The 25,671-nt window shown below is 49.1% G+C and overlaps 1 protein-coding gene across 5 annotated transcripts; it reads right to left on the reverse strand.

Moving 5' to 3' along the window:
- Positions 1–4,574: 4,574 nt before the first annotated feature.
- Positions 4,575–21,776, reverse strand: fam49al (family with sequence similarity 49 member A, like). 5 transcript variants are annotated; one of them, XM_057020151.1, is made up of 12 exons: positions 21,450–21,776; positions 15,679–15,767; positions 12,328–12,407; positions 9,782–9,903; positions 9,115–9,220; positions 7,395–7,531; positions 7,231–7,308; positions 7,041–7,157; positions 6,527–6,606; positions 6,201–6,327; positions 6,013–6,083; positions 4,575–5,940 (listed from the first exon to the last, which is right to left on the reverse strand). In XM_057020151.1, the coding sequence occupies exons 3-12, from the start codon at positions 12,398–12,400 to the stop codon at positions 5,877–5,879; spliced, it is 975 nt and encodes a 324-aa protein (XP_056876131.1). In that variant the 5' UTR covers positions 12,401–12,407; positions 15,679–15,767; positions 21,450–21,776; the 3' UTR covers positions 4,575–5,876. The 5 variants fall into 5 exon arrangements, with proteins under 5 accessions (XP_056876131.1, XP_056876134.1, XP_056876135.1 ...); XM_057020154.1 differs by lacking the exon at positions 12,328–12,407 and adding an exon at positions 12,908–12,987; XM_057020155.1 differs by lacking the exons at positions 12,328–12,407; positions 15,679–15,767; positions 21,450–21,776 and adding exons at positions 12,908–12,987; positions 14,548–15,634.
- Between the last annotated feature and the right edge of the window lie 3,895 nt (positions 21,777–25,671).

Genomic DNA, 25,671 nt, shown 5'->3' on the forward strand with positions numbered 1-25,671 from the left:
CTTGGCTTGCTTCAGAGTGTGTGTGTGTGTGGTGTGTGTGTGTGTGAGAGAGAGAGGTAAATAAAACACACTCAGGGGTGATTGAATGTGTTTAAGTGTTTGCAGGTCCCCTCTTGATGGTCCTCTGTGAGGAAGTCTCAGTTGATAGTCCCCTGTTTGTAATATAGACGAGAGCGTGTGTGTGAGCCTCTTTCAACTCTCCTTCTGTACACACAGCACACTCTGTCCCTCATGTGAGGCCCTCTATAGGGGGAACTTCCCTTTAAAATGTACATTTCTGCTCGCTTTGCTCTGCTCTCTGGCACCTTTGGACTTTGGGGTTAAACAGACACATTTTGAAAACATGTCGTGATTAGTTCATCCTCCCTTTAGAGGACCGACTGGCCCACTTTGTCGCGACTGAGGGGTCTCGTTGATTTCGGAAAGATGCTCTCAAAGAAGAATAGTGGTCAGCTTGATCGTCACGAGGGGCCATCTTTGATCGCCATCTGGGATGCGGTCGTTTACGTCACACTTTCAACAAAATGGTTCAAATAATCTGAGATTTTCCGTCTACTCTTGCTACAGACGCTCAATAGGGGGCAGTAGAGCTGCTCCGGCATCCCTTCGTTGCAGCTCCCGCCTTGTCCGTGTTTGGTGCCGCCGTTGCCGCTGAACCCCACCGCCTCGGGCGCTCTGTCGGAGTAATGTGTCATCCAGTGACTGTGCATAGAGGTAATTTGAAGTCCACTTAATCCAAATCTCTAATCCCATTTGACTAAACATTCCCTGCCATCTGGCCTCGGCGAGACAGAAGAAACCCGCTCGCACGCACCTGCGAGCACCCAATCAGATAGCCCGGCAGCTGTGGCCAGAAACGCCGCCGACATCCAAGGCGGCTCTTCCATTCGCGATTAAACGCAAGGCCAGATCCTTGGCAGACACCACACCGTCCCCTAATCTCGCGCTAGAAGCTTTTGCAGACGCGGAGGACTTTGCAAAGAATGTGAGAAATGTTATTTGCTGCCGCGGAAAAGACGGCGAGGCGTGGGTAAAGGTCAGCCTGCAGGCTGCCGCTTTCCTTAAGTTTAATCTGCAGCGTTAAATGTGAGAAGTGTGTGTGTGGCTGCGTGTTTCATTATCCCTTAAACACACATCAGCTCTAGTGTTTCTTATAAACTGTGTGGATTACACACAGGAGTGTGTTGCAGCCTGATCCAGGCCAGAGATGTTTTCTCAGTGAGTTTGTGTTTCCATCCAGGGTGTATAGGGTGTAGACGATAATTTATTGATGTGTGTGTGTGTGTGTGGGGGGGGAGGGGGGGAATTGGGTTCACTGAGTTTAAGGCAGCTCTCTCTCTGTCTCTGTCCAGCCTTCGCAGAAGCACGACAGAATTGTGAAGAGCTGAGATGTTAAAAGCCTCTGAGGAAGGTGTCATAAGTCTGAAGGATGCACGTCCTCCTATACTCTCTCTCTCTCTCTCTCTCCCTCTCTCTCTCTCTCTCTCCTCTCCCTCTCTCTCTCCTCTCCCTCTCGCTCTCTCTCTCTCTCTCCTTGTCTCTCTCCCTCTCTGCTGCATATTTCCTGCCTGGTTATGTAATGCGGGGGCCGCTCGGTACTTTTTCCCCTTTTCTTCTTCTGCCCTCCCAATCCAAAGCATGTCATGCCTCATGCCTTCCTGTTTTTCCAGCAACCCAGTGAACTCTTTTCCCAGGGCAACACTTAGTGCACACACACACACACACACACACACATTGTTGGCACATATCTGTGTACCGTGCTTATTTTAGACAAAGCTGACTCCCCTTCATGCTCCTTCTGGCATGCCACATAAATACCATTGTCCCCTCACACTTTGGATGTGTGTTATCGCTCATCTTTATTTTACACACACACACACACACACACCCCTCTCCCATCAGCCTGTTCTTCCATTGCTCATCTGTTTGTCTCACTTATTTTCACCTTTAAGGTCAGACAGGAAATGGGTGTGCCAGCCTGCCATGGACCCACAGTGTGGCCTGAATGCCTGGTGCGTGTGTGTATGTGTGTGCTCTGCAGTGCCCCGCATGGGAGACAAAGAGGGTGGGTGAGTATCCGTGTGTGTGTGTGTGTGTGCATGTGTCTGGGTTTCTCCATTGTTGGTGGCTTAGGCGCTGGAGCCAGCATTTTCCCGCGGTACGCCGTTTTTGTGGGAGTGGCTTTGGCTGGACTCAAGGCAACAAAGAGACGGCGCTTCCCGCCCGATATGCAAATGAGCCCAGAGTGGGCGTGGCCAGGAGCCTCCCACACTGCAGCGTTTAACACTTTCAGCACCAGGCTGGAGGTCACAGACGTTCCCTCTGTGTTCCCCTTCTGTCCACAGAACATCCAAAGGAAGAACGTCTTTAGCGTTTTACAGTTGATCCGAGCGGCTTCAGTCTGTAATTAGTGAGTTTAGAGGACATTTTAACACCAAAAAGCCTGAGAATATCTCCAAAATTGACTGCTTTTGACCTCTGTGACCTTAGCATCAGGGCACTGCAGATGTTTTTATAACTTTGCTGCACAAAGATGCTTCTGAAACCACATGAACTCCTCCTGAGTAGCTAAAATATCGAGGTTCCCGGCCATGTTTTAGGTTCCCCGACATGTCTCACATGTTTTAAGCATGTTATGCAAGTCAGCGTAACATAAGACGGGCATGTAGACCAAAAGCAGCTGCTGCACGCACACACATGTGCTCACACACCCTGCCTGAAACAAAGGGCCCTATTCTGCGGAGAAGTTGCGTGCTTCGAAGCACTAAGCAGCAATGCAGGATGGGGACTCTTTTGTGTTTACGATTTTTGCACTCAGCTTTCACATTCCTTCATTAGAGGCTTTAGCATTCCTCATATTTCTGATTCTCTCTGTCTAATCTTCACATTGCAGTAGGTGTGAGAATATATCATGCCGTCCAGAACAGTACATGCCTCTTATGTAATGATCTCTGGGAAAAAGATCTCTGGTACGTCTCAAAGTTGGCTAAAATATTCTCCATAATTGTGTTGTTGGTCAAGTGTCCACAATTCTTTCATTTGATGTTGGTAAATGTCTAAACAGAAAGAAGCCAACATTAGTGTTCCTGGACGTCCAGGTCGATACACACAAGTCCGGCGGTCTCAGCGGTCTGTCTGCTGACGTGGCGCCGGCCTTGAGAGGCTACGCGTTCGTTAATTGGGTGCGAGCGAGGGAGTAAAATGGGGGAAAGAGGTGTGTGGTAATTCATACTTCTGTGAAAGGCAAGGGGAAGCACCAGAGTGAAACCTCTGACACACACACACACTCGTGTTTTGCTGATAAAGGTGTTCCCTCCCCTGAGCGGTTAACGGTCAATAGTGGAAGCGTTTGGTCAACTTGAGGGGCGTGTTTACGCGCTCATTTTGCGCCACAATTTACAAATAAAATAACCACCTATCTCATATCTCTGGATCCGACAGCTTGTATTTGCATATTTAACCGTCTTATTTTATTATGAAATTTATTGTAAATGACTTTCCTCTTTGAAAGACCTGTTTGCGCTTTTATTTCTGGTTTCATGCGTAAGGCAGCAATCTGTTGATTGTGAGTAATAATGAATGTCTGCTGTTTCTCTGCTTTCCATTGAGGAAGTAAATAAGGCGTTGGTTCCTTTTTTTTAATGACACGACAGTTAGGGCCGAGAGCCAAAACTCAGCCGCACACTCGGCAAACAAACTTCTAGATATCATGTTATGTAAAAGATATACATGTTATCTTTTACAAATGTTCCTTTTGGTTCACGCGTGGTTGCATGGGGCTGGTGAGATGGTTCAGCATCGACCTGCTGACCCGTCATGTGTCGCCCCTGTCCTGTTTCACTCTGCATCCTCAGCATCAGTCTACATCTTGATGTTTTAACCCCACTAATGAACATTAAACTAAGACTGGCACTCCGAGGGACTCTGACAGTCTACGGTGAGCTGGATCTGTCCTCCTCGCCTGGTGGAAACAGGTGATCCAGTGTTTATTCATCCGAAACAACGCGCTTATGTTGGACTGTTGGTCCTTGAGTGCCCCCTACTGGTGAAGTGGACACACGACAAATGAGGAAGAGAATAATTTGTACCAGGAACTTCTGGCAGGAGGAAGTTTTATTAACTCTTTCCATGGTTGTTTTCAAGTTGCTCTCCCTATTATTTTTCATATAACTACAGTTATTATAACATAACCTTCTTGCTTTTGGAATGCTCCAGCAAAGTGTCATTCAGGATCCAATTAATGTTGCATGCCTGAGTTTGATTTTGGTCCAAATTTTACTCAATTCCAACCAAAATGGTTAAAATGACTGTAAAGGTGACTAAAAGTTTGAATGCTGAATTTATTTTTCACATACAGATTTAAATCATAACTTTAAGTGTGGAGCGTGTGTGGAGTTCCAATAAATATGGAGATATTAACAAGTTATTAAAGAGTAAAATTGCAAAATTAACCTTAACAGTGCCGTTTAAGTATTATACCTTCAAATCAGACAGCAGTTGAGTAAATGTTACTTCCTTTCATTGCTGTCTACCACTAACATCAAAGCAGCTGTCGTGCCATCAAAGAAGCGGAGTTTGAATGTCAGAAATGAAATTTATTGTTGCACAAAATGTACAAAATAACAAGCAAATGGACCACCCCTCTCCCCCCGCACCCACCCCTCATATGTTAGGGTTCTCTCTCTCGCTCTCTCTCTCTGCCACAATGAAGCTGAAGTTCTGAAAACCTACAGTGTGACTACGGCAAGTCCAATGGTCCAAGCCAAACGCATGGTAATTCTGAGACGACACGTACCCAATTTCAGCATCACTGAACAATTAAAAATGAATAAAAACACCTTATTTACACATTTCCGTCAGAACTTTTACAACATGCCATCTATATATTTATACAGAATATGTTTGTGCACATACCCCTGTATAGAAAATATATTATAAGATCAAATTAAATTAGGGCTATAGACATCCAAAGTACAGCACGCTTTTTAAAATCCCCCTGTAATTTGGATTTTAGGAGCTCTTGTTTGTGCCTTTCGTGGTCACGCTCTCGTCTCGGTGATTCCGAGAGGCCCTCACCTCCGCTTCTCCAAGCTGGCGTGACGATGTCATGAAACCTACCGCGTCTCACGTGTGATCGCCACGGGAGGGGGAAAAAGAATAATTCCAAGGCGTGATAAACCTACCATGTTAGCACCGAAAGAAAAGGATGGATGGGTGTTCAAGTAAAGCCAGAAATTCGGGGAAACACGCAGGGATGGTCGGACGGGTGGAGGTGAGGGCCGAGGCTCCCGGCGACCTCCCCGCCGTCCTTCAGCTGCGCCGACAGCGGCCGTGGGCGTGGGGGCGAGGAGCAAACCTCCGGAGTGGCTCCATCATGTTGCTCCGAGCGTCGCCCTGTTTCTGCCGGACATCGGCGCAGCTGAAGGAGGTCGGCTGGAGAGAGGTGACGGTTTAGGGTCGGATCTGGGCGGGGGGAGATGTTTGTGTGCAAAATACCCGTCTGCCTACTGCTGCAACAGAAACCCCCTTTAGGTTAAAACTCTACATTTTTCTGTTTAAATTTTGCAATATAGCTTCCTCTTTAATCCTACTTTCTTTTCATCTGCTTGTTTTATTTTTTCCGCTTGTTCTTAATATATATCTATATTTTCTTGGCTTTTTTTTCTCTTTTCTTACTTTACAAAATGAGAGACAGAATGATGGACGGCTGACAATATATAATAATTTTCTTCTTCCTAATATCAACAGGTTTTCTATTGACCCGCGGGTGATTTTTCATCGTTTGTTGTAAACAATCAGGTTGATCAGCCTCAGGCGTTCCTCTCCTCCTCCTCTTCCTCTTCCTCCTCCGCTCTCTCGCCTCCTCGCCTCCTCCTTCATTGCAGGAGGGCCCTGATTTGTTTGGAGGTGCTGTCATCATTTAGATGTCGTGTCGTGTACCTTGAGGGAGGGGAGATACGGTGAGACATGTGGGCGTTTCCGTGCCGCCGGTACGCAGGCGCTCACACCCACCTCAGTGCGTTGAGGAGACCCTCCACGCTGTTGGACGGCTGCTCCTTCAGCACCTTGATGCAGCCCTTCATCTGCAGGTATCAGACGACCGATTAGCACAGAAATAACCAGACACGGGTGAGCGGACCACCCAAACAGGTGCATTTATACACTTCTGGGGAGCAGAAATCAAAACCAAGAACGCTCACGTCGATTTTGGAGGTCTTGGCGAAGGCGCCGACCGGGTGGACGTGGTCGTAGAGGATGATGACTCCGACCATCACCCTCATGCAGAACAGCATGGTGTCTGTGTTGGTGAACCGGCAGCGGTACTCCCTGTGAGGAGACAGTTCTGGGGTCAGCGGGAGGTCCAGTCGCTGGCCATCGCCTTTGATAGTTACCGATGAGGAATTCACTCAACAAATTAGCGTTTTCGCATCTATTGGACTGGACACTGAAAGTCTGAAAGGCCCCATACTCATCCGCAATTCTTATCTTATCAAAATGAGAAGAACGACAGAATGGGAGCACTCACGGGGTCTCCAGCATGACACGGCACACGCACGCCATGGTGCTGAGGCAGTCCGTGGTGTCCTCGATGGGCAAGGTCTTATTCTGTGAGAAGGAGAGAGACATAAGCGCAAGTAAAAACAGAGACAAATGCCTTTATTGAGCAGAGGCAACACCACAAGGGGGCGCTAGACTACATCTGCAGAGTTTGCTGAGAGGCGAGCGTGACCTCTACTTCCTGTCAAATCTGCAGAAACCCGATGTGACGAGGTGACTTGTGCTCCGCGAAAGTGACTTCTGACAGTTACACCAAGCATTAGCTTAGCTCGAACTGAGCAGTGAGTCATATAACGAGTAAAAATAAACAAATATAATAAGAAAGCCCATAGCTGGAGGAATCCTTCCTTTGAGATAAAGCAACAGGAACGATGATAATATTTCACAAGCGCCAGAAAAAGGTTGGTGTTATTAGCTTGGACACATTTTGACCATAAGCAACGTGTAGAAGCTCGTCTAATTAGAGGCTGAAAGATTTCTACCTCTGAAACAAACTTGGTGGTGGCGTTGCTCAGTGTCTTCAGCATTGGCGTCGCCTCGGCGTAGAACAGGGACATCCGATTGGCCATCTCATTGTTGACCTCGTTCTCTGCTTCCAGCTGCGCGACGACACACAGGCGATATCAATAACAGACTCGGGCGAGGTGAGCGACTGCCTCACCGAGGCCTCACCTGCTGGTTGTTCAGCCTGTTCCTGCTTATGGTCCTCCTGTAGTAGCTGAAGTCATTCTGAATGGCTGGATTTGTCATCTGTACGTCGGAGGAAGAGCTTTATTCAGCCTTTCAACCCAAAAGAAACACTGGATTTTTCCAGCTTCACCGGCGGATCCTCTCACCTTTAGCTCGTCGAAGCTGAGCGTGAAATGAAGGATCTCAGCAAACTGTTTAGCCAGCGCTTGCTCTCTCTCCAGGTGCTGCATGGGAGCGTACGGCGGGCTGGTCAGTGCCTCCAGCAGGCTGCGCAGGGCGTTCTCTGCAGGGACGTGTCTGACATGTTAATGCTGCAGCTGGAATCTGTATGCTGCTGTTGCACGGAGGCTCAGTCCAAAAGCTTCAGTCTCGGCCTGGCAGCCTCTTTGTTTTTAGTCACTTTTGCCAGTTTACCCTAAATAACTCATTTACTTTCAACAAAAAACAGAAGTGGCACGCTTCGTCAGTATGAAACACGCTTCCTGTATGAAACAGGAAGTCAGTGTAGCGGCTCATCGCCACTGAAAGCAACACATCAGGTGACCTTGTGACCTCTTAATATTAGATAAAATGTATTAGAATCCAAAATTTACCGCTTGTGGTTTCTTAAAGCCTATTTGTACATGTTTTTTCACCATTAATAACAGCTGTATGAATTTCAAAATAAAAGCATGTCTCTAAAGGATAATATCCACTTTCATTGACTTCATTGGGTTGTTGCGTTGGAACGATCCAGATCTTCTACAACCCCTTGGAGACGTTCCGGATCTAAAAGCACACTTAACCTCACAAGTTCTTTTAGAATCCCTAACCCACTGACCAACTTAGGTCGTAACCTTTATCCGTCACGGTGAAAGGCGGTCGACTTTCTGTGACCTTTTCTCCACTCTCAGCAGCCACACAGCAGACATCATCACGGCCGCTACAACTACAAGAGATCGAGAGATCCACTGATCCCGGCTGCGACACTGCTGCTGGACCTCGATGCGATGGCTCTGCCTCAGAAGCCAAGTCCCCAGAGTCTCTTCCTCTGCATTAAAAATGTAGACTCTTCTATAAATACACCGCTGAAGTGTTTCATCTAAAGGACCTGAGCAAAAGCCCCACACCCCCCCGCCTGATGTTAGCTCATGTTCCCTGTCCGGCGCTCTGATTCATGAGTCTGATGGCTCGCTGCACATTTTAAACCACTCCGGGTGAAACCGAAATGAAGGTCGAGTTTGTGTTGAGCTAATGGGCGAGGTTTGAATTCTGTCCCTCGATAAAGAGGGCGTCTGCTGCGTTATATAGGCGCATTAGTGCTGTTGCATTAGCATTAATAATTAGTTAGCCCCCCGCCTCGTTGGTAAGCTGAGAACATGATGTCCATGAGATCGAAGTGTTATTGGAAAGCAGAGCAGAGGCGGGAGAGCTCATACTTTGCTCTCTCTGTTCTCTCCATCTCTCACTCTCGCTGCTGGACGATCATGTACCGCAGTTTCCCTAGCAACGGCTGCCTGGCTGCTGGGTCAGGATGCTGCGTAGATGGTGGGGAGGCCATTATAATATCTCCACATAGTGAAGAACAGCCCGCGATGTGTTCACTGACTGCTGGTACATTAAGGCATTGACCGTTCAGGAGCGACATGTCTCCGTTCTGTAATCACTCGGCATCCCTGACGTATAACCGGCTCGGGCCGACCCGAACGACATCGGCAAACCTTCACGCTTTGGTGCAGGTTTGTCAGAATGCAGCATTTGAGCCTGTAGATGTTCCTCCTCCACCTAACCCCGACCCTCTGCGGCCTTCATCTCTTCCCTCCAGCACCTCAGAGTGTGCTGCATCGCCTGATGTCACCATGCCGACTGTGTAAGAGCCGTCCTCACCCAGTCGGAGGGAGAACTCATAAAAGCGCTTCAGCTTGGCCACCAGGGGGCAGACTGCATTCCAGGCCTTCTCCTGGAGAGCCAGGTCACCTGGGTTCTGGATCGCCTGCAGACGAGGGAGGAACCGCAGATGTTACTCGGCAGAAACGATCTAAAATTCAACACTTGACTTGAGTTACGATTGACACAGCACTCAAATCATCCAAGATTTGTACAGGGTGAGGTTGTTTTGTTCAATTTGAAAGTGCAGTTGGACAACAAACCGAGTGAGATTGAATTTCTTAGCACACTCAAAACAGCAATTTTTAAAAAAAACAGCCTTAAAGGCACACAAAAAAGGATTACTGGGATAAACTTTACTAATCTGCCTAAGTAGCTCTTCTTTAAAGGGTTTAAATGTGCTTGCAGTCTGATTGTAGAGTTGGCGGCATCAATATGGGCATCATCTGAAGAAGATTTGCTGTTAAAGGTTAAGCAGAACCAATTTCCATGCCTTTCTGTCGGTACCGGGCTCTAAAACAACTTAGAGTCCAAATTCTAGGTTTCCCCTCAGGTTTCCAACCCTCTTTCCAGCGACACTGATCCTCTTCCACTGAATTCCCCACCGTGAATTAATTATGTGAGTTTCTGACTGCTTATCGCGTCCGAGGGGGGTGGCGGCGCTCACTTCTCGTATCTCCTGGCCCGCCCCGTTATAGGACTGCAGCTCGGCCAGAATCCCATGAGCCTCCTCCAGCACGGCGCTGACCTGGTTCCACACGGCCGTCTCTGCCTCGGTGGGCTGGGCATCTGAGAGGGAAGGACCGGACAGGAAGGAGCAAGGAAGAGAGAGCAGTGATGTTAGGTCATGTTTTGGAGATGGGGAGGGTTGAAAAGAGGAAGAATACGGGAGGAAAAAGGTTAGCGGTAAAGATAAAGAAGGTGTCATCGTGTTTTCGTGGCTTGATTATCTAATTGGGAATTAGGAGAGGAGACCAGCGAGTCAGGCTCTGTCACACAGCGAGATTGGATTAGAGGGGACGGTGACCCCCAATAAAGAAAACTACAAGTTGATTCCCCTCAGAGAGCTCTTTGGATCGGAAAGTTACGGCCGACGCTTCAACATTTGGACGGTGCGGATTGAAATTCTTGGATTAAAGTCTCAGATTCTTGAAATACAACCGCCTCAGATGTTCACACCGTGGGAATTTATTGTCGCATCGAGCTGATGGTGGAGCCCGATCCATCTGTTTCCCACTCCCTACCCCTCCCCTCAGCACTGGTAAACGTTGTTTTTGCCCCCCTTTGGGGTTCAATTTGGAGAAATGTTAAAACAAACCAGCAGCGGGGGGGTTTACCTCTGGGCGTCCTTCTCTGCCTGCATTCCCATTAAGGTGCTGTGTTATTCTGCTGCAGGGCACCTCCCAGTGTTCTGCCTTGTTTGCCCATGTGGCGCGGCAGCACGCATGCAGGAGGGATTTGAACGCATCCCCTCGAGTCGCCAACGTGTTTTTCTGCACTCGCGACTTCAGTCTGCACGTGAGACTCAGGTACAGGGTGAGAGTGGCAGCGCCCACTCGGCTCTGATTGCTTCAGATTGTTTCTGCGTCCCTGCGGAGGGAGTAATCGCAGAATGTTTGTTTTAAATGCGTTTTGAGTTTTTAAGGTTGTGCTGATCTTGCAAACCTCTGATTGAGGAAAAATCTGCCTGCTTTAGAATCAGAGTCCCTGCTGTTTTCTTATTTTCATTATAATTAATTTCACCCTCAGAATTGAAGCCTTGCTTTCCCAATCGGAGGAAGCGCAGCACGGTGATTAGCATTTAGCATGATGCCGCTAGTTCGGCTTTCAAACCGGAGCTGTGTGACCAAGGTGACTGCGTCTCTGGATTTGAGGAGAGCTCGCAGATGGCATAAGATCAGTGGAGGGGTCGGACAGCCTGACACGAGTCTGACTCATTCCAGTCAATTTGAAGTTAAGTGAATGAGAAGCGGAATCAATAAGGCCAGGAATTAGCTCTCGCTCTTTAACACTCAGGAAGAGGAAGCGTGGCGTCGTGTGGGAAAGGCAGCTCAAAAAGGGCAGAATATGTTAAATATGTTAATTACAATGATTCATTTATTCAGCAGCAAAACCTTCTGTCACTTCCCAAAAAAACTGCAGCGTCAGTCAGCTACAACACATGTTGCTGCTAGTTAGCACAAACCACCAAACCATAGCATTAACTGATAAGTCAAGTCTGACTGACATCATTCATATAGAATAAATATGGACACTGTGTCGCCACTTCCTCCATGGCGTAGGAAAATGGAACTAAAATATTTGACCTACAGGACTGCAAAATCAGGTGACTTAGCAACCGGGAAGTGAAATCACAGCACTGACCACTGGGATCATCAGGCTGTTTTAGCATTTTTAAATACACATTTCTACATAAACTTATTATGATTTCCTGCAGGCGCAGCTAGAAGAAGGTAGAAAGACTCTCATGATCCGTCAAGAGGAATTAGAGAGGAGCTAAAATGAGCTTAGCTGACACAATTACTTGAGGAATTATAGCATGGTGCTTAAATGATGTCCATCTTTGTTTTTGTATTTGTTAGCATGTGTATGTTAGCATTTAGCTCGAGGAGCCAGCCTTGTGTCTACCTCTGGTGGCGTTTTTTGCTCTTAAAAGTAGGTGACAGAAGATTTCGAGAGCTAAAATGGAAATTTAAAATTCACCAACTGGGGAAAAGAGAAAGGAAAGATGGAGGTGGTGTCATTTACCAGCCCCCTTTTCGCTTGCACGCACATTTGCACTCGCACGCAGAGCTCAGATGTACAGAAGTGGACGTGAAGGGATGACGGTCGGCCTTTTCTGAGGCGCCGTCATCCCCGAGCAACAGAAACTGGCATTCTCTTCACTTCCTGTCCTCAGAAGACCAGATCAAAGCAATATTCCATCGTTTTGGAGGAAAGTCGCCATGACATTGTGCAGCTGTCTGCACCTACCGAGATGTGACGTCTGAGAATACGTTCCTTTAGAATGAAGCCAAATGCCAGTGCCTGGAGCCCAAATCAAAAGGAGGAGGAGAAGAGCCGAGGGGAGAGAGGGGTAAATAAAGATGTAAAGATGACACAATGGGTAGCTAAGACTGATGGAATGGGGGTGAAAACAAAGCAAAGGCAACGCGGAGAAAAGGGGTAACTGAAAAATAAATTGGAAAAAAAAGAAGCAGCGGATGGTCTCACGTTCAAAGTCAAGGAAAACTATTGGGCCATGCTCAAGTTCGGTGCAAGCCAGCACTTTCAGGAGGTTTCCCATGAGCCCCCTGGAACAGAGAGAGGGGAGAAGTTTGTGGGTGATGAGGGGACGGGTGTCGGGGTGGTGCGCCTGTGTTTGCTTGTGTGCGTGGGGCCGGTGAGATGAGGAGGTGTCGTGGCGTGGGGGCCTCGGGGAGGGGCCTGGGTGAGGCTGTGATGGAAGTATGTCCTGGGTGAAATGTGGCAACACGGACACAGAGCTTCTGTAATCCCACTCCTGAGTTATTAAAGGTGTTTTGGGGGGTAAACCCAGACCCACGAGAGCAGATTCTTGTTTAATTAAGATGAGCGTGAACAGTGTGAACTCTTGTCGCCGCTAAGCTAAAAGCTAACGGTTACGAGTGGGACTAGAGAACATCTGATAATGACGAACCGCACCCACATTTCCATCCAGATTTACCCCCCCCAACCCCCAACCCCTCCCAGCACCGCACACCTCTGCCGCACGCACGTGCTCTTTTGCATCCCAAGCACACAGACACGTGCACACACCCCGCCGCTCACTTACTTTCAAAGTCCAGGAAAAAATGGGGACAGTTCTCTAAATCCTTGCCAAGGACCTTAATGAGGTTCCCCATGGCTGGCGACCTGGACGGGAGGAAACAACAGAACGCATACAGTACCAGAACCGGGCAAACGGGCTTGAAATCACACAGCCTGCACACGGAGAACAGAAAGGGTTTATTTTTACTATTTTACCCATCTGCACCGATAATGAGTCCCTCTTGGCTCCTCCTCCTCCACCCTTCTGTCCTAACAATATGTCTGAGTCAGATATCCTGGTTGTAAATGACACTGATGAAGGTTCGCGCACAACAAATGCTCGATCGATCGGTGGGGGGGCGGACGGAATCCAGAACTGAATCATTAAGCTCTCTCACTAGAGCTCAGCAATGCCTTTAATCCAATTATTTTACTATCGTAACCTAATAAAAACCTGAAATGTAATTGTCTCCTCGTGCCTTTCATGTTCCACAGGCTATAGATCCAGGACAACCTCTTTATGCCCGTCAGTGGGATGCCAGCGCCTCCATGAAATGCAGCGTTGGGAGCTGTATGGGATTAAACAGCGGGTCAGCGTTGCAGCCTTCGTGTATGATGAAGACAACACGTGCTATATGTTGTATGAGATAAAATGCCGGCATTCCTGCCGCTTCAGTCGCTCCGTAGGTTCCATTCCGGCTCCGGTTTGCACCTCCTTGATGCTCCTCGGCTGGTTTTCTCCAGTTTTCCTCCCGCAGCTCAAAAACATGCACATTAGGTTGATTGGAGGCTCTAAATTGCCCTGTGTGTTGTCCTTTTTTTTGCTGCTTAGCAACCTGGTGCTGTTCTCTGCCCACACAGAATCTTCTCTACCTCAGGCTTTTCCATAAAGACACATGGAAAGACGCTCTCTTTATTAGGCTTCTCACACTGATGTTCATGTGGAGACTCCGGTCGGGCAGGTAGGTTACGTCTCCATGAGACCTTCCATGAAGGCGCCAGGAAGGGCGGAATATAACAGGACAGAAGCAGGAACGTAGCTTAATCTGTTTCTATTAGCAATCTATTCGTGTTTTTGATCAGTCACTTGTGATCAATCTACCCCAGCCGACTCTTCCAATTCCAAGAAGGCACATCGGAGAAATGACTGAGCACCGGCCCCTCAGCACTGCATGGATTTCCGCGGCAAAATCTACACAGCTGTCAGCTTTCACTTCCTCTGCAGCGCCCTGGCTGTCGGTGTGCGACGTTAGCAGACAGCGGTTTGGGCTGCAGCGCGTGCATGTTGGTGAGGCGCTGCCATCTTGCACGGAAGGGAAAATGCTGTCCTTCCTCAGGTCGCGGTGCTGAGGACACACCAGCGTCGTCCTACTGTAATGTATGTTTAATGCACACAGACTCAGGCCTCCTGCTCCAGGACCACAGGACGCCGTGAATACATGAATATCAGATTCACATTGAGGAGGCCGCGGAGGCTGAATCCAGCCGGCGTGCGGTCTAGATCTCAGCCGGCGGTTGCCAGGTTACCGTTGGCCTGGTAATACGGTCTCAGCGGAAGATGAGAAGCGTAAAACACACACACACACTCGGGCATCGAGGCTCAAACCTGGCTCGACCATCTGAAGCGTCGGGACTGAAGAAATCAAGCATTTTGGTGCCTCTTACCCTGGTGGTCAGGAGGTGGTTCTCCGTCTCTGGGGCCGAGGTTCCGTCTCTTTGGGAGTGAATCCAGGGATGCAGCGAAGACCGCTCTCCCCGCCGACTGGTGTAAACTTCTCTCTCTCTGAGTATTTTTGTCCGCTTCACACTTCTCGTTTTCTGTCATTTCAAACATTGCGGTTTCCCCCACTCGCTCTACACATGCTGCCCTTTGCATGTTGTTTTTCCGAGACAGGATGCATCCTCCTGTGGTTGTTGGCTGAGAAAACAACGGGTTGACTTCAACTGTTTGCCTTTTCCTCCCCTGGTTTAAGTTGGGGTTTTTTTTTAAATATAATTTTTTACTCCCTTTCTCCCTTTTTTTCTGACATCAGACTGGGTTCCTTAAAAAAAAGTCCCCTCTTGTTTGTTTTCTGCCTCACTTCTCCATTTGGGCACTCAGCAGCACTCTCGCCGCTGCTCTGGCCTCGTCTTGTCACGGCACATCTCCGTCACGCCAGTCTCGCCGGTGGCCCTTAGGTGCAAATGAGTAAGTGGCACAATGCGTGCACGTACGCACGTTTCCTTGGATGAAAGCAAAAGCCCGGGCCAGCGTGGTGCAGATCGGAGCGTGAAGACGTGGAATTCTATGAATCGGGGAGTTCGTACAGTAGCTGCCGGCTGCAGCTCCTCCTACAGACGATCTTTGGCAGCCGGCCGGTGCGAAAGCGGCGCAGAGTTCTTCACTTACGCAACTGGGCTGCTCTCATCTGTAGTCTGGCAGCAGGAAATGAACCAAGGGGCTCTTTGAGTCCTAATAAAGACACGATTGGGCTCCCACGTGGTGTCTGAAAAGCAACCCTGGTGCAGGCTGGCAGCAGAGTGAGGCCTCTCAGCTTCCTTTTATCCCTCCCTGAAAAATTCCTCCTGTTGTGGACCAGGAGCTCCATCAGTGTGGATTCACTCAGAGGAAGAGCTGCGCTCATCTTTGCCAAGTCCAGCCTCTGTTAACTCACCAATAATAGCATCACAACTCCCTCTTCTCCATCTGCTCCTCTATCTGTCCCACAGCGATCCGTCTATCTTCCTGCAGACCCGGATACACTGACTGACTTTTCCCGTCCCCACCTGTAGCCACTCCCCGTTGCTCATTCCTACCTTCGTTGTGTTTATCCCTCCGGAACACTTCACTGCATCAACCAGGGCTTCTCGGCTCCGCGCAGTGGCTACAGCATCAGCACCCACAACTTGACAAGGAGGCGGACAGAAAGACACAAGGAGAAAAGAGGAATTAGCATAAAATTCGGTGGAGTGCGCGAACGCAGAAACGCTGAAATTGTCAGTTTACGTTTTAACAGGCAATGCTAGGATAAAGACGGGGCATAACAAAAGAGGAGAAAACACAATAAAATGCACAAAGACCATCAGAGACGGCCAAAACTCTTCACGTGTCTCTCGTTTGACACACTTCCTGTGCAGTTTTGTCACCTTTTTTTGCAAAATATTGTTGTTTTTGGACTAATGTTAATGCACCATCAGTGAGAGGCCATTTGGGGAGCAGGAGCAAGTAGTGCTCTTCAAGTTTTATGCCTTGAGTCCCATTTCTTTTTAGTTCTTACATATGAAATATCCAGTTGTTTCAACTTTTAACCCGTGCAGCCTTACAGCGCTGCACTTTGTGGCATCGTCGGGCTTTTTCAGTCTTTAAACGGCTGCGTGTTGTGGTTGGAAACTTTGCTGAATGTGAGCACCCACCAAAAACAGCATTTATGACATTTACTGGCAGGAACCCGTCAACAGCCGTGGTTTCACTTTTTCCCCAAGATCAGAACCCCCAAAGGTGCCCTGTGTGCTGCCGCTTCCTCGATCTAATCAGAAAGAGTGCAGACGTGGGCGCCGCCGTTGATGGACGGTTGCCAGGAAATGGACTGAATGTGGACAGGTGGGTGGATGGATGGATGGATGGATGGATGGATGGATGGATGGATGGGTGGATGGATGGATGGATGGATGGATGGATGGATGGATGGATGGATGGATGGATGGATGGATGGAGGCTCCTTCAGGATTTCCATTCCTTAGATTTGATGGAAGTAAATCACCTATTGCCTATTGATCTCCTGTGAGTAAAAGGGCAAAGGTCGACCAACGGATAGGGTGCAGAGGTCAGCAGAGGTTAATACTTGGGCTAAGACAATGAGGTGAAGTTAGGCTCCATTTTTGTTTAATCAGCATTAACTCCAAGAGCTCCCTCCTTTAGCGTAGCTGGGGGGCGATCGCCTGTCCGCCCAGCATTAAAGCAGCATCAGTCTAAACCAATCAATGTATTAACGGTGACGCCGATATTAGCACTGACATTTATGAATCGGTGTCGTCTCCAAAGATCAGGCCCCGGAGCGGAGGGCCGCCGCTTCCAAGGCTGCTCTTTAAATACACTTGCTTCATCAGCATCTTCCGAGTCTGTCATAAAGAGATGGCGAGGGCGGGAGGCGGTCCACGCCACTGAGCCCGTTGGCGATCTTGTCTGATATAAAAGCTCAAATTCACAAGAAAGTATAATAATACGCACGCCGGACAGCGGAGAAGAAGGGGAGGGGAGAGGAAGACGAGGCTAATGAGAGGAAGGAGACAGAGCAGGAGAAAGGTGAAGGAGTAATGAGGAGACAAGACAAAGAGCCAGCTGTGGGAGAGTAATGGGAGGTGGCGGCGTCAGACCCAGCCAGACCATCGCTAAAGAGTGACTGAAGATGGAATGTTACAGCCAGTTTGCCTCAGGGCACACACACACACACACACACACACACACAATCACAATCATAGGTACTGTTGTCTCTCACAGAAGTGAATTGTTTGTTCGTAAAAACTGTGAATAAGGTTTTACCGTCTGCAGACACCGTTGAACTTGTGTCGTCATTAATATTTAAGGACCATCTCAGGGACATTTTGGGAAAGCAGACTTTGAATTTAATTTTCTCAGCTGGAAGCTCGCACGGCTCCTGTTAGGTCTCCGACGGTAATTAGCATTAGCATTGTAGACTTTTACGGCTCCACTCATGTGCGATTGTGCGTGATCTGATGCTGTATACGACCCCCGCCCCCCTTTAATCCGTGTCCGCTGCTCTCTGTAAACAAAGAGGAGCCGTAAACATCTGCGCAGACGCTCATTGTCCACGGCCAACCGCCTACACGCTGGTTCGGATCCGTCCCAGCAGCGAGCATCTGAAATTCACTGGGAAGAGAATAAAATTTAATTGGGGGGAAGCGACATGAATGCGGTAGTATTTTATCATGCGCGTGCACGCGTGTGCGTGTGTGTGTGACAAAGGGGCACCATAAAGCTGCACATAAAGGCGGTTTGAACTTGAGCCTCGTGACGGTCGTTCTCTCCTTCAACTCTCCTTCGCTCTCAGCACAGTCAGTGTTCCGTCTCGCTCTCCGTCCACCTCAGCCACACTTATGCACATCTGAAATCTTTACTGGCGTTTGATTTGTAATATCACCTCCCTCGTGCAGGTCCAGTCCTTATTATGATGTTACAGATAATAGCCCCCCCTCACTGAAAGAAGTTCCACGCTGCACAATTCCATTAATTCCCTCTCATGGTGAACAATATGACGTCACTGGCTGAACACTCGGGAATCCCTGGACCTCAAGCATCAGGCCTCCATACTTAGCATTGCTAGCATGTGTTAGCAGACATCCAGACTGCTGGGTTTTTGTCCTGAAGGTAGCATGAAGTGATGACATCATCCCCCCTGAGATGTGATTGCACATAAAAATGGCCGCAGAATGGTTGGAATTGACTTTCTGCCGCTGGCAATGTCAGAGCTTCCATGGCGACGCCAGACATCAGGGCAGCTCTCCGAACAGAGACATCAGCGCGCACGACTCGACAATAACGACGCCGATTGGCCGTCAACAGACGATTGTCGTTGAAAAATAGTGTGTATTGCAGTAATGAGCGCTGCAGCTAAACTTTAAAAGCTCAAATTAACCTTTTCTTTTTAATTCATTCATTCAAATCAATTCTGCTACTTTTCCATTTTTAAATAATTAATCGGTTCTAAATTCTATGACGGATAAACAGAAATATGCCAGTTGTGGTCCTAACAACTATAGTTATTGGACATATTTAGCGCGGCTCTGCACGTGTGGAAGAGGGACACTGAACGCAGCATAATTAAAATGAATAGGATGACCTTTGACCTCAGCCTGATCCAGAATCTATATCTATCAGCTGAGTGTGACGAAGCAACCCTGGCTTTGTTCGCTGGCCGGAGCCAACCTGTCCTTGACGGTGGCGTGGGGTTACGGCGAGTCTCGCGTGGCGGAAGGTGCGGCGTTGCGTTACCCCGCGTCCCACTGGGAGGGGCCTGATCGCAGCACCTAGAGGAAACAGAGCCGGGCTGGCACGGGATGAGAGCGCGCTGCAGTCATCGGATCCCTGGTGCGAATCTTTGGATCGTGGATGTTTGCGTGTGATTCATTATACATGTTGTTTTCGATGCAAAGGGGACGAGATGTGCGGCAGCGTCCTCGCCGACTCAATCTGCACTAATTAGCCCGCATGCGGTCGAGAGCGGGGAGAAACCCGGAGATCTGTGTCTCCCAAGGCTGATCAAACGCCAGAGGCGAGCGTGGCTGCCAGCATCCCCGAGCGGCCGTGGTGGATCTGGCGTTCACCACGACGAACAAAGACGCTAAAGTTAAAAAGACGACCCAACTTCCTCTTCCTCTTCTCATGGCCGAGCAGGCGCGGTATTTACAGCAGCGGTGGAACCAACCGATGATCACCAATTCTGGACACACTTTGAGGTGGCCGACGAGGCCCAAGCCCACCGTTTATAACATTTATGGTCGTTGTTCGGCTCGGCGCCGGCGTTTTCAGCGCGCTGGCTCATCGATTTCCTCTCTGATTTCCAGCGGTGCTATCGATGCTAACATTGGACCCCTGTTGATTTAAGGTTTTGTGGGACCTGTTTGACTCTCGGCTTTTGGTTTGGAAGCTCCTCGCCAACAAAGATGTGAAAACAACAAGTCCTGCTGGGTTGCCAAGCAACCAGCTGGAGCTTCGGGAGGTTGGCTTTTTTTTTTGGACGCAGATATTTTATATTCTGCCCCTGAATTTACATCTGATTCGTTTATGTGTATCAGTGATAAAAAAAAAAATCCGAAACATGTTGGAGCTCCTCGACCCTCCTTCCACACGGGCCTCCTCTAACAGGATTATGTCAAATCCGTGGAATAATCTGTAATTCCTGACAATACTGTTTTAAAAATTACGAGATTACCAGCCAGAGATGAGATTATGTCAGGCCAGCGTGCCGACCGGTCTGATCCCACCACTGAAGCTGGGAACAGCTGTGCGACAGACAGATGTTCCTGTCGGACAGACGGGAACATCTGTCAAGCCCATCAGGAGCGTTTAGAAGAATACGTGAAGTTTCTCCTCGCTGGAGATCTCCCGTCGTATCACTGCTGCTCTTGTAACGAGGGCACAGGGAGGCGGCGCACGTGACGGGAAACGGCTCCCATTCCGAATGCTTTTGACAGCCTGTTTCCGGGCTCGAACCGAGACACTACGGAGCATCTCTGTCGCTCCTGTCAGTCATCCTCCTCATCCTGACGCTCTCAGCTGGGGCCACGCTGCAAACTGTGGGGGAAGGAGGCTGTTAAACGCCATTACAGCTGAGGGCTCGGGTGCTAGCGGTGGCAATTAACTTCCGAAGCTGCGAATAAGACCGGCACGGCCCATCCTGTTTCCACCTCACACACTCCAATCACCCCTACCCACACCTTCAACACACCAGGTGTTGGATGTAGAGGAAGTTGTGTGTCTTTGCCATGAGGAGATGAAGGAGATGCTAATGCTAAGATGCAGCCCCTCCAGGTGTTCTACCTTCAAGCGGCGCGGCGTGCCAAAAAGGCAAAAGAAATACACGGAAACAAAAAAAAGAAGGGCGACAGAGAGACAAAAGGGTGGGAGGATGCGAGAGGAAGTGCAGATTGGCATGTTTCTATGGGTGCTCGGGAAAGATTTGGGGTGAGGGAATCTTGCATCATCGCGGCGAGCCAATGAAAAGGCTGGGATGAAATGTTCAAAGGGAGTGTCCTAGCAACAGCGGAGTAAATACCATAGCAGCCACGGTAACATCCGACATGGAAGGGGGAAAAAACATCTACACACAGAGAGAGTGTAACGTTGTGTGTATTCACACATGCAAATGGGTTTAAATCTGCATATTTAGAGTCAAGTGGCTCAATCAGTAACCTTACAGGAGCATGCTGACATGATGAAATGTGCTTTCTCTCCATTTATACATAATTTTGTCAATGATCGGGGTTGGAACCGTGTGAATTACCCAGATAATTCCTCCCACCAGGTCCCAGAGGGGCCGACGGGTCCCCGGATCTTTCAGCCACACACCCCTCCGTCCACCCCTCGCCTTCTCCACGCTTCCCCTGTCATCAATCCGCCTCTCCCGCTACAGCACCGCTGCTCTTGTTTCCGTCTGACCTGCACACACAAAGAAGAGCTGCAGAGCGCTGCTCTTCCTGTCTGCTCATCTGTCCCCGCACACCCACCAGAACCTTCATTCATTCATTCCTCCATTCAGGTTTTCCATCCTGCCTCCCTCTTTGTGCTGATGCGGACCTGAAATATTCACGCGTCCGCCACCGTCCGTCAATGGAAATGATGGAGGTGTAACAGCAGAAGGTTTGACACATCCGCCTCTACCCTGGGATCCTGTCCCACACCGGTCCAGCCCCTCTAACCCACAGCATCCCCGCTCGGCCGTCCATCCTCCAGCCTCCAGCCTCCACCTCCAGGAGATCCTGCCTCCCTTGCAACAGCGCGAAGCTATTAGTGCCGAATGATGGAGGGATGGTGAGAGGTGGAAATGAGAGGGAGTGCTGGTTCTGCTTACCGGCTGGGTGTGCAGGAGGGGAAGATGATGCCTCTGCTCTTCCTTCCTCCTTTCCGGACCGAGGTGAGACGCGGACGGTTGCGGCGGAACAAAAGCGGAGCAAAAAGAGGCGCAAAGATGCCGACGTCGACGGCAGGCTCGGCTGGCGGGGGCAGAAGAATGAAGCAGGGGTAGAAAAGCTCCTGGTGCTGCGCTCCTCCGTGGTCTTCGGAGGGACTCCTTTATCCTTGTGAGCCAGAGGGCTGTAGATTCACCTAAACACTGAGCACACGCACCGCCTCACGCCGTGCAGCCCTCCCTCTTCCTTTTCTCTCTCCGCACTGAAGGCAGCAGCTGTTGGTCTATGAGAAATAGAACACTGTGCAACACCCCCCCCCCCCCCCCCCCCCCTCACGCACACTCCCCCCTTCCCCTCCTTCCTCTTCGCTCTTTCACAAAGACCCCCACCTCACATGCATTCAGCATGTCCTCACAACACCCCCTCCCCCTTTGTCTCCCACTAGCCTGCTGGCAATAAGAGGAGGGGGCGCCGCTCTGTGTGTGTGTGTGCACGCGCGCGTGCATGTGTGTGTGTGTGTGTGTGTGCATTCTTGTATTGTTTTGACATCGTTACAACTGTGCGGTGACTTTTTCTGTCCACGCGGCGTGAAAGTGAATCATGGTTGCGCGCGGATGTGCAGCAGGATATTTTTGCAATTTGTGTGGGTGACTGGCGAGCATCGCTTGCCTCTGTGCTGCAGTGTGTGTGTGTGTGTGTGTGCGTGTGTGTGCGTGTGTGTGTGTGTTGGGGGTCCATTATTTGTAGTTTCGGGCGGTGCGTGCGCCAGGCCGATGATACGAGCTGACACCATTACCAGTGTTGTGCATAGCCGGTGTCCATGCGGGTCTCATTCATTAAAAATGGTGGGGGGGCAATTAGCGGCTGCGTGCGCGTTTGTGTGTTTTGTTTGAACAGGTGGGGTCACAAGACAAGATAACTGTGAAGGTGCCCTCAGACTGTAGCCTAGAAACCGGACTTTTACATCAAGTGAGCTGAAATCCCGATTTCTAATTAAGAGGGGCGACAAAACTGGGGTTGTTGTCTCAGGTTTGTGACGGCTGCGAGAAAAAACGGTGGTCCACTTCATCGGGTCGCGCTGCGGCTTCCACGCCGGCTGTTGGGGCCACATGAGCACCAGAGGAGGAGTTTAAAATGGGTCTTCCTGTTTTCGCAGTGGTGTCTGAGAAGTGGATCTTGTGACTCGCGCTTTCACATCACTTTTGCACGCGTCGCCTGCACGCTACCTCCGTTTCCCCATCGAAATGTGCCGAGAGCAGGCAGGAAGAGTCTGCAAACTCTTTAGGATCCTCAGCAGACTACAAACACCACGATGCACCTGTGTCGCTCCGTCAGACAGGAGGCGAACCCGAGCTTGGAAGCGTCGCCGCAGGGTTGAAACCCCCCCTTATCAGGTGACGGAGATGAAAGGCAAAGTTTCATTCGTGCTGGGGGATCGGTTTGCACGTTCGAGGAGGGGAGCTGGTCTCCACGGCGACGTCAGATGAGTCTGAGGGATGGGGGAGACATGAGTCACTGGAGGCCATCGAGTGGGAGGTTAATAAAGATGCTGACGCGCACGTGTCCATGAGGGGTCCCGATAATAATTCTATATTTTTGGTTCGTCTACGTTGAACCTCTTGGGATTGGGATTAGTTCTGAGTTTCCCTCCTCTGATTCCTGAGTTTAAATCCCGCAATTCAGTCGGTTTCTGTGTTTTTGATCAGACATCCTCTAAATTCCTCATCGAAAATTCAAAATTAGGGTCGTGCATGTTCAAAATTAGGCCGACAACGTCAGAACATTCCCTGAATTATGTGAATAATGGGCCCACCTTTGATGCTTGCCTCTTAATTGTAAAATGACTGGAGCAGCGAACGGAGGGGCGGCTCGGCCTGCACCCATTTGTAAAGTGAACAGCTGCTGCAGGTCCCGCGGACAGATCGTGAAATTCGACTCTTTGGTGGCCAACAAATGGTGACAGATGCCGCTGCTGGGGAGCAGCAGTTTAAACGCCAGAGTCTGACGTTTCTGTGGGACCAACCCTGTGAAAATGACCCCCATTATGTATTTACCCGGCCCATCAGAGACAGGACGGCGAGCTCAGCCTGGCCACTGTTGAATAAACAGCATGTTTGATCTCAGAGCTGCTGCTGCTGAACCCTCCTGACCAGCTCTCCAGGTCATTTGTTCTCACCGCACTGTTAAACTCGCGTTGCTGTGTTGGCCAGATTGCTGCAAATTGCCACACAAAAAAAGACAGAATATCAGCAGTCAGGGGGGAAAAACACCAGCACATGACTTGTATCCAAGGATACGGATGGATGATTTGCATAAGCTAAAGTTTGCCTCCAGTGAGATGGATTAGTATGACTTAATGGATGCTAACCCCTTTGCTAACTTTAACTGCACCCAGATCTCTGTTTTATCTCATTGACTGACTAAATCCTGCTGCAAAGGTCAAACTTCTGAGTTTCCGTCTGTATCGATTAATCAGCACAGCTTGTGTATTTAATACCTGTAACGTGAAAGCACACAAAAAATACTAAAATATTAATATTTTCAGGCAGACCTGGATTATTTATGGCATCTTTTTTTTTTAGGTCAGTTATTCCATCCTGCTTGCTGTCGATGAATGGAAAGATGCCTGTCAAGCATTAGCCTGCTGCGTTAGCATCTTTTCTGCTTCCTAAAGGGTGCTGTCATTTCTCCTGCTCCCTAATTAATCATTATATGTTTTGACATGCTCTAACTCAGGCCAAAGCAGCATAAGAGCAAATTGGTGCAGCTAAAGTTAGTATTTAACTATTTCCTGTTTAGCATTTGTGTTACAACGGTGAATGCTAATGTGTAAAGCTTCACATATTAACTGAATGTAGCATCATCAGGCTAGCAATTTACCTTTATCTTTGGCTAAAATTTAGCTGGAGCTTGGCTTTGAAGCAGAGGGTGTTTGCATCTAATGCATGCTATTATTTTCCATTTCAAGGATCTGAGGCGTAAATTAATTGTTTAAGTATTAAAACAGGTCCCACTTCACAGATGCTAGATGCTGAATTCATTAATATTACAAACAAGCAAAACCATTAACCCGCTTGTTAGCCTGGTTAGCATATATCTGTAATTACCAGGGCACTCAGATTCCTCTCATTACAATGTAAAGAATTTGATCAAGAATTTGAATTTAGATCTTGGCTGACATAAATCAAAATATATTATTGGTGGCACCAGCGTTGAAAAACAACATAAAAAGGGGGGCAAAATGTGATTCATTCCCATGACACCTCACCAAATGAGCGGTGATGATTTTAAACCAGGCATTATTTTTGGAGGCCCAGGTTCTGGTCTTACACTGGCGTGGTTCCTCCCATCACAGGACAGAACATCTGAGGCCTGGACCAGTCACGTTGTAGCACAGACGCTGGTACTGAAGCCCACACGCTCTCACCGACTGAATGTTCCGACTCCTCTAACGATGAGTGTGTGGGCAGCCGATGAGCTGGCAACGTGCACGGCAAAATTCAACATCTTCTCACACACACACACACACACACAGGAGTGCATTAATGTGGAAAAATAACAATATGCAGGAAATTCTCCCCAAAAAAGACGTGATGGACACTAATGAACACTGAAATAGCTATTGTGATGTGTGTGTAACCTGAGGTTCTATAGTCTGGTGACATTAGTGACACACAGCCCCCCCCCCCCCCCCCCCCCCTCACCTTCCACCACCCCCTCCCAACTTCAGCCACTCCTCTTCCGCTTCAGTGTCTATTTCTGTCGCCTTATTGAGAGTCACCGATAGATCTGAGGTAGCTCGCCACCCTGCACCCCTCCTGCCTCATCCTGCTCGTCCTCCACCCCATCGCACCGTCCGCCGCGGTCGGCGTACACCCCTGCCGAGCTCACATAGTACAGTCTGCCCGTGCTCTCTCCTTATAAGGGCAAAATGCATTGACAGAAGGGGCCGTACCAGCTCACGCAGGCAGGTAGGGGTACGACAGGAGGAGAGAGATGATGTCGAGGCAGCGACAGGGAGGGGGGCAAACAGTGACAAATGGATTTTACTGTAATGCCTATATTTGTTCTACATATTATGGGGACTAATTGCTGTGGTGTTTTCATCTAACCTCTGCTTTCTTTATATCAACCTCCCTTTTCCTTGCCCACAGACTGATGCAG

The sequence above is a fragment of the Takifugu flavidus genome, chromosome 21 (assembly GCF_003711565.1).
Source record: "Takifugu flavidus isolate HTHZ2018 chromosome 21, ASM371156v2, whole genome shotgun sequence".
Taxonomy (NCBI): domain Eukaryota; kingdom Metazoa; phylum Chordata; class Actinopteri; order Tetraodontiformes; family Tetraodontidae; genus Takifugu; species Takifugu flavidus.